Genomic DNA, 9,016 nt, shown 5'->3' with positions numbered 1-9,016 from the left:
ATTACAGGGGTGTGTTGACACAAAGCCACAACTCTTACCTCAAAGGAAATGAGAGATAATTTATTATGGAGCTAAATGTCAGTGAGCATGGGCTCAGGTTGCCCCCAATAGAATGTTCCAACTTGACTGTAGCAGTTTCCTGAAGTCTCTATAGTAACAGAACAAAGGAACTCACAAATCAAAGTATTTGAAAAATATATTTGCGGAAACACAGGTAGGCAGGTTGTCCAGTAAGGTACAAAAAATATTTGTATGGGTCTACGGGGCTACTTGATGACATTCTTGGCCTTTGGGGCAGTGGAAACTTGGGGTCTGTTTGTACATCCCCAAAGGATTTCCTTAATAATAAGTGATAAATAGCTCCTAAGAGGATAAAGTCTCAGATCTGGCTTCAGACCTGCCACATTCCAGCTCTCAACATTACAGATGTTCTCACCAGTCAATCAACGCTGTGGAATCTTTAACACAGGTGAGGCTTTGCCTCTTTCTCCTGGGAGCTTCAGTTCACAGGTGTCATAGCACTCCAGGTTATGGAGGAGTCCTCTTGATTTACAAATTCACCAGCTGATTTATGAAAAAGCCCACAGAACACTCGCTAAGTTTCAGACATTTCTCTCCAGGTTTCCATTCTGAAAATACTTAAACAGCCTCCCGATGCTGTCCACGGCTGTGTGAAATTCCCTAACAGTCTAAAAGGAAAAGACCATGACGAATAAGAACAGGAGCCTTGGCTGGTAAGCTAAGGGAAGTCAGGCCTGTGCAGCACAGGCCTCCAGCTCATTTATTTGTTCATTTGGGAGACTCACAGTCCCAATAGTCTATGTGATGTGACAGGTTTCAAAACGCTGGGCAAACTTCCAGCATCCTGTCTATCATGTCCCACTGATATCCTCAGCTCACCCTTACGCTAACTCTGATCTGCATATAAATATAGTGAAACAGACAAAACGAAACATACAAAATGAATCGTCTCAACAATTGCCCCTTATCATGGTGCCTGTACCCTGAAATCCTTCTAAAAGTCCTCACTGTCAAAGTTAAAAGGCTGCCCTGCTCTATCCAAGTAACCGATCACTGAGCCCATCCCAGACAGACACACATCCCACGCGTCTGCTCCGTCTGTCCTGGAGGGATCTGTCTCTTGAGGAGAAGCCAGGGTGGCTCTGATGACCTGACAATCTCCCGGAAGTTTCCCAGGGGCTCTCTCTGAAGGAGAGGCTGCCTGGATGACCGCATCGGGAGGGTCTAAGGCTTGTGGATAGATGGGCACCGGCAGGTTTTCAGAACCACAGGTGCAGCTGGCAAGGCTGCCGACCTCCTGCATGCTGTCATTGTGTTTCAGAGCAGGGTGCTGGTAAGCCTGGTAGGCCACTGTGGTGGTGATCACCGTCTGCAGGGCCTGGGTACCTGCTGGTGGCACTGGCAGGTACCTGCAGGGCAGCTCTGGGTTGTAATAAGGGCACGTGGTCACAGCCTGGCATTGCCCATAATCAACCCTCTCTTCAAGGCCAGGTTTCCCATGTGCAGGTTTCCAGCCATGATATTTAGCTGTGAAATCCAAGCTTCTCTCATAGCTGCCGTATGAACTGACATTATATTGTAGTGAGTTTAGATGAACCCAGTCTGTGTCATCAGGGATACCGGAAGAATCTTTATACAGGGTGGGATATGGACTTGAACCTGTACCCACAAGACCTGCCAATTCATAGTTCCAAGGTGGCCTGGGCAAATAGATGCTCGGATTTGAGTATTTCTGCAAGGGTAGCGTTACATCTCCCTGAAAGGTGGTCAGGTCACAGGTAACTCTGTGAACATCAGAGTTTGGGAAGGAAGGGCAGGGCTGCCCTGTAGTAGGGAAGCTGGCATCAGCAATCACGTCAAACAGTTCTGGGGGTTCCGGGACAGGCATGCTATTGAGATTTCCACTGCAATCCTGAGTGCTTCCTACCTAAAAAAGGCACAAATACAGACATATGACACACAACACATACCATGACATATAATATGTAAATGATGTGAGCATCGTTATCTAGAGCAACAGCCAAACACATAAATAAAATACACCTGCAGACCATGTCGTACGAAGGTTTACAATTTGGGCCTGGGGTCCAGAGGTTGCCAATGGATGTACCGAACAAGGAAGGTCTCTAATAGCCAGGCAGCATGAGGTTGAGCAACGGATGTACCTGTTTTTATCTGTGTGCTCCTAAGAGTGGAGACTCCTAAGAGGCTCCTAAGAGCCATGCAGACTTGCCTTCAAATCCTGTCCCTGTTCCTCCCAACCAAATGGGTGTTTTCTCTGGGCCTGAATCAACACTTTAAATACAGGGTTTCTGTAACCCTGGAATGCATGAAGTCTCAGATCAGTGCTTGGTATGTGGGAGGGCTTGAACAATGTCAGGGGCTGCTCTGCTCATGCTTATTGCCTGCTTGGCCTGTTTTGGTGGAAATGCAAATTTGGTCAAGTTGACTAGGGAAAACTTATCTGTTCCTTCATAAACATTGCTACTAGTGCTTGGATCGTAAGTGCCCCCCCAACGATCCATGTGTTTTAGGCTTGGTCCCCAGGGTGACACCATCAGGAGATGGTGGACTCTTAAAGTAGTGGGGTCTAGTAGGAGATTATAGGTCACTGGGGGTGTGTCCTCAGCAGAGGTATTGGGAATTGGCTCCCTCTTTTCTCTTTTTCTCTTTTGTTTTAGGTGATGAGGTAAAGAGTGTCTCCCATCATGCACTCCTTACTCCAAAATGGGGCTCACTGGAACCAGACTGAAACTTCTAAAACCATGAACCCCAACAAACCTATCCTCTCTGAAAGTTTATTGTCTCAAGTATTTTGTTACAGTAACAGAAAACTAACACAAAATGCGGAAAAACCCTCTCAAGGATGCCCTATTAATTCAGTGTTGATATGCACAAACAGTAGTCTCTCCTAAGCACAATTTTGCTTTTTGAGGTTTCAGTTTTAGGTTAATAACCCCCCTCCCACCCAGTGGAACATTTTGAAAATAAATAGCTCATATAAGTTAAAAATAACTTGAATTATAATGAATTGCTACAATTGTTCTTTTGTTTTAATTATTAATCCACTGGCATACTAGTTTACAAGTTAAACTTTATCTTGGTGTGCCTGTGTAGGGAAAGCAACAGGATGTTCAGGGCAGATTCAGGAACTCACTGAGAGATAATTGTGCTCTATATTTATCACCGTGGGACAACTGCCTTCGTACAAGTCAGCAAGCATCCTGATGTCATCGCCTGGAGGACCACTCACCTATTTTAAAGGAGGGATTGGAGTCCTGAGCCAAGTGTTGATTTAATGACATTTGTTGGAGACATGTAGTTTTCATACGAAATTAAACCTTTGCCATTGATACATGGCATTCATCTTTCAGTTAGCTGTCAGTTATCCAGGAAATAAACACAGACCCTGGGTGGGGTCAGTGGCCATTACCTGAGGCTCTCTGGAGCTCCTTTTCTGGGGTTGGTAGAAAGAGACCATCTGCCTCTTGAAGGCACTTCTTCTAGCTTCCGTCTCTGACTTACTCTCTGGTCTGGGGTGATCGTGAACCCCTTTGGCCTGTGTTAATGAAGACATTGAATTGTCTATCTGTTTCTCTAGAAGGAAGCCAGCTGTGCTGGGAGTTGGTCCAAACCAGATGATGCCTTTCCAGGATTGCCAAGTTGTTTTTTTTTTTTTAAATGTTTCTTCAAAACTACAAAGCATTATTCAAAATCAAACAGCATCAATACTAGACATCTTAGCTGGCTGTGGTAGTTCATGCCTGTTATCCCAGTATTTGGTAGGCTGAGGGAGGATGTTCACAGTATGTATGAGGCCATCCTGGGCTACATAGTGAGTTCCAGGCCTTCTTGGGCTACTTATCAGGACCCCATTTCTCAAAGAAAAAAAAAGCCAACAATGACAATAGTTATCTTAAAAGGCAGCTGGCAACCCTCTTATTCTCTCTAGTCAGTGTGACTAGGTTCGTACATCTGGCCCTTAAGAGCACACCACGCCATGCAAGGTAGCACACTGCTGTGATTCCAGCACTCAGCTGGCTAAGGCAGAAAGATCATGAGTTCAACGCCAGCTTGGGCTACCTAGCAAGTACCAGGTCAGACTGAGTTGTGCAGCCCGACCCTGTCTGGGAAACAACAAAATCTAGTCAATAGCCTATCACTTGATTTCTAGGAAACTAGTGAGCTTACCGGGTACCTGTGGTTTAATCTCCAGGACAGGTAGCCGGCAGTTTGCTCCATGTTGTACGACAGAAATACTTAGTACAAATGGTGTTTTGACCTCACTTACCTGAAAAAATATTGCGTTGCCATCAAGTCGCCAGAAGTTGGTGACAGGGTATCCACTGTGCCCTCGGCAAGGAACCAGCTCCAAAGCTGAGTGACAGTTGGGACAAGCTTTCTCTGCAAATCCCGGAAGGAGAAATGTTAAGCTCAACCCGCAGCCCAGAACCTTCTGAAGGAAGTGAGGGGACATCAGCTGGGAACGGAGAACCCAGGGCTCGAAAACCACCCTTCCCGAGCCGCTGTCCCGGCCTCACTCTGCTGCTTCAGCCTGGCCTTGTCGCAGATGGCTGGCCGCAGCTGCAGGTGTGAGCCATCCTGCAGGGCACAGGCCCGTGCACACACCACCACGCCCAGGCAGGACTTCTTGAGGATGTGGCCATTGTGGTTGTTGGTGTTGCGCATGGCCCAGCCACTCAGGTGGCGCTGAGCCTTCTTCTCCTGGCTGCTGTAGATGAAGCGCACATAGCCATCAGGCCACTCCTGGAAGTGGTCAAAGTGGGCTGGTTCCTGGGAAAAGACGGTCAATAGAAGAGGGCTTAGGGAGCCAGAATTACAGGTACCCTGCCTTTAACTTCCTCCAAGCACTGGACGATAAATCAGGATTTTCTTGTAACTCCAGAAATCTTCATAAGCCCAAATTATTCTAGTATACAATTCCAGTCACCAGCCACGTGCTTGACGGATCCTAAATAATGCATGTAATCAATGTCCTTTTCTATATAATTTCAACATTAATGATGCTTTACCAAGCATTTTCTATTTGCTAGCTCCCCTCCCCCTTTTTTTTGAAGCAAGCTATTGTCTAGCCCAGGCGGACCTCAGTATACAGCTGAGGATGATCTTGAACTCTCAATACTCTACATCTTGAGTGTTAGGTTACGGGTGTGGGTGTGTGCTGCCACCTCTTGGCTTTCTTCATGCACTGGAAGATGAGAGTGCATTTTAATTCCTGAACTTCACAGCTCAGCATTAAGGTCACCACAATGTGTATAAATGGTGTCCAAATATAAAACAAACTTTCTGGTTTTGGAAAAGCTGTTCTTTGCATCTACAGACAGCTCACCCTTTCTAGACAACAGTCCATAGTTAAATTGATGACCCAAATCCCCAAGACAGAGGAAGTGCTTCAAGTTAATCTCTTCCAGGAAAAAGGGACACAGAGCACATCACAAAGGTAAGCTAATGACAAGGCTTGAATGACTAGTTTCAAATATTTTCTCCCAATGCATTTGGGGACATTTTTCTCATTTGCATAATCTCAGATGATATAAATCAAGGTAAAATTAAAATATTTACAGCTGACTGGCTGCTCTAAAAATGAAAGCTTTCAACTCTTTGCCAAGATTCTTTAATTGAAGATTTATTTTATGCTTGTTTCTAATTGTGTGTGTGTATATGTCTGTGTGGGGTATGTGTACCTGAAGTTAGGTTTCATTGCCTCTAATATATTGGCAGCACACACACACACACACACACACACACCCTATACAGGATGACAGTAGATCTGAGGGAAATTTGAGGTTGTTATCTGGTTTCATCACTTGATGACAGCACAGCAGCCTGAGACTAACAAAAATTCAAGGTCTCTCTCAAGGTCACATAACCAGTTTGGCTCACTCACCCAGTTAGTCAGAAGGGCTAGAATGATAAGCTTCTCCAGTGTGTGTGTGTGTGTGTGTGTGTGTGTGTGTGTGTGTGTGTGTGGTCGGGGAGAGGGAGAGAGAGAGATTGTTTTGTTATTGCTGTTTATGCCTCAGTGTGCCTGTCCATTCTCACAGGTTTGAAAAGCTCCTGGTTAAGAATCAGACTCCCTAGGCCAGTGAGACGATGTAGCAGGTAAAGGTACTTGCCATGCAAACCTGACCATCAAGTTAAAATTTGAATCCCATGGAAGAAAGAGAGAACTGACTCATGACCTCCACACATACATCATGGCATGCACATGTCTGCATGTACATGTGCACACATGATATCCACAAAAGAAATAATAAAAGCAGATTCCCAAAGAAAGTAAAAATAATTGCTGTTCACTAGGAAGTCTACACATTTTTGAGGTCATGTTCTTATTGCATTGTTGGGTTTGATTCATTTCAAAACACAAGATTAGATTGTTTCCTATGGAGATTCACAGAGACAGAAGGCAGCAACAATGGCACATGCGTACTGTGGTCTATTTTCAGAACAGTTGCACCGTGAGATGCTGAAGGAGGCAAGCTGAACACAAGCAAGTCAAACTCTCTACACATAGGTGCATAAAATAATGCTGAACTCTACCAGAGGCTACACACCTTGCTCACACAACTCCCGTTTCTGAGTATTATCTGGCACAGCCTAGAGGCCACATAAATGCCAAGTCTCAAACCCTGAACCAGGACTTTACTGGAAGCCCACCTTCACAAATGCTAGGGAAGCAAATCCTCTCCAGCCCCTAAGGGTGCATGTGCACACATGAATACTACACTATATACACACACACACACACACACACACACACACACTTGCAGGGCTGACTTGAAAGTCATTAGTTTTGATCCAAACACAAATTACTGAGTTCATTGCCTGTACTTGGCTCTGATAATGAAGAAGAAGTTTACCCTGAGAGGATGATCGTGTCACTATTAGGGAAGTGAGTATGGGTCAAGAATGGCTTCATAGGTGGTGGAGGACTTTCAGTAAGTCACTCCAGTCTGGACATTTGTTTTAGATTCCAGTCACCTCCTAGAGCTTGACTCGGCCATGTGAGAATTAGTAGTACTTACATTTGCTGAGTTTTCTCCAAAACTTTCTTTTGAACTTTGAATAAGTGAGTAAGGAGTGAGGCTTTTTGTTGTTTTGCTTTGAAATGAGGTTTTGTTAAAGAGCCCAGATTGGCCTTGGATTTGTGGCAATCCTCCTGCCTCAGCCTCCAAGAAAAAGAGACTCAGTTTCCGCCTTGGTTCAGAGAATGGAGAGAGAATACAGAGCTTGGCCTGACAACTTAGGAACATAGATCTGTATTTTTGTAGATTTTAATGTGTTTCAGAGAGGCACAAGTAAATCACTCTAAGTAGAAACATCTCTAAACTGACCTCTGCTTTCTGTAGCGTCCAACTTCCCTCCATATCTGAAGACCCTCAGAAGGGTGTGTGTGTGTGTGTGTGTGTGTGTGTGTGTGTGATCTGAAGACCCTCAGAAGTGTGTGTGTGTGATCTGAAGACCCTCAGAAGTGTGTGTCTGAAGACCTTTAGAAGTGTGTGATCTGAAGATCCTCAGAGGGGTGTGTGTGTGTGTGTGTGTGTGTGTGTGTGTGTGTGAGAGAGAGAGAGAGAGAGAGAGAGAGAGAGAGAGAGAGAGAGAGAGATCTAAGGACCCACAGAAGTGTGTGTGTGTGTGTGTGTGTGGGTCTCAGCATGAATTAACTTGCAGCTTCCCCTTTGGCTGGACAGTGTCATATTTTACCCAAAGCGCAGTGTCTTCCTCACCTGAGGCATCTGCGGATCATTGATGTCCCACGTGAGTTTCATCCCATAGGAAAGCACAGAGTCTGCATCCTGTGTGGTGTCTGCTGGCATCTGCAAGGGTTTCCAGGACTCTCTAACCAGGATCCTGAAAGAGAAAAACAAGTACACAGGGTGACTCCTTCCCCAAAATGAGAAGTAGGCTGAGAGAGGTGAGTGAAATGAGGAGGAGGAGGAGGAGGAGGAGGAGGAGGAGGAGGAGGAGGAGGAGGAAAAGAAGGAGGAGGAGGGAGAAGAAAGGTGGAGGAGGGGCAGAGACAGACATACACAGAGGGAGGGAGGGAGACAGAGAGAGAGGGAAACAGAGAGGGAGAGAGAGAGAGAGAGAGAGAGAGAGAGAGAGAGAGAGAGAGACAGACAGAGAGAGAGAGAGACAGAGAGAGAGAGACAGAGAGAGAGAGAGAGAGACAGAGACAGAGACAGAGACAGAGACAGAGAGACAGAGACAGAGACAGAGAGAAAGAGAGACAGAGAGAGAGAGAGAGAGAGGCAGTTGGCCCAGGTGAGTGCCCTGTCCTTGGCTGCAGTGCTGAATTGTCTCCCTCTGAAAGCTAGCATCTTTAAGCAGGTTTATGCGGACCCACTCGGCGGCTCTGCCTCTCCTGGGCAACCTCTGCAGCACCTGAAGCCAGCCACAGCAGGCAGCAGCAGGCTTCTCTACCTAGGCAGAGCCAAGACCGCAGGGGAAGAGTGAACGTGAACTGCTGAGCGAAGGAAAACTGAAGCTGAGACGTTGGCGACCGGAGCAAATAGAGCAGTTTAATTTATGCTGAGAACCAAAACCGACTGCGTGTCATCTTCTCTGCTGGTTCTGGACAGGGCTTGGATTGAGGCTCTGGAAGCAAAGGTTTCCAGCAAAGTCTCTCCAGAGCTTTGCGCTGTGGGGAAAGTGAGAGAGACTGGAGAGCCAGCAGCAGGGCCCTGCAGCCTAGGGGCCAGGCTCCTCGGAGCTCTGGGTTCTTGGAGTAGTCGCTGTTCTCAAGTCTGGGTTCTGTGGTTTGGTCTGAGAGTAAGTTTAGCATTCCAGTACGTTCTCAAGCCTAGGCACACTTCAGGCAGTCCTGACCACCGGGAAAAGTCCTGGGAAGTGAATCTGGAGGTTGGGGTCAGATGACCCTGGGATAGACGGACAGAGAGGGAGGAGAGAAAACTCTGCCGCTGGAGCTCCCAGCCCAAAGAATTTCCTTCCTCTCTGCACCCGCTCCTCTCCC

General features: G+C 46.4%; 1 protein-coding gene across 1 annotated transcript; it reads right to left on the bottom strand.

Moving 5' to 3' along the window:
- Positions 1–1,015: 1,015 nt before the first annotated feature.
- On the bottom strand, positions 1,016–7,859 carry Gcm2 (glial cells missing transcription factor 2). The gene is made up of 5 exons (XM_059262300.1): positions 7,770–7,859; positions 4,563–4,815; positions 4,313–4,425; positions 3,455–3,580; positions 1,016–1,948 (listed from the first exon to the last, which is right to left on the bottom strand). Exons 1-5 carry the CDS (start codon positions 7,857–7,859, stop codon positions 1,016–1,018), a joined length of 1,515 nt encoding a protein of 504 aa, XP_059118283.1.
- Positions 7,860–9,016: the final 1,157 nt, after the last annotated feature.

Source organism: Peromyscus eremicus, chromosome 5 (genome assembly GCF_949786415.1).
Source record: "Peromyscus eremicus chromosome 5, PerEre_H2_v1, whole genome shotgun sequence".
Taxonomy (NCBI): domain Eukaryota; kingdom Metazoa; phylum Chordata; class Mammalia; order Rodentia; family Cricetidae; genus Peromyscus; species Peromyscus eremicus.
This window is presented reverse-complemented; position numbering and strand designations above follow the sequence as displayed.

What these genes read in the sequence shown, in the direction of transcription:
- Gcm2 (XM_059262300.1), bottom strand. Translation starts at nt 7,859, where the DNA reads ATGCCAGCAGACACCACACAGGATGCAGACTCTGTGCTTTCCTATGGG. An exon ending in GGCCAGGCTGAAGCAGCAGA is followed by an intron (nt 4,426 to 4,562) that starts GTGAGGCCGGGA and finishes CGGGATTTGCAG; the next exon opens with AGAAAGCTTGTCCCAACTGT. An exon ending in GGAGCTCCAGAGAGCCTCAG is followed by an intron (nt 1,949 to 3,454) that starts GTAATGGCCACT and finishes TGCCTTTTTTAG; the next exon opens with GTAGGAAGCACTCAGGATTG.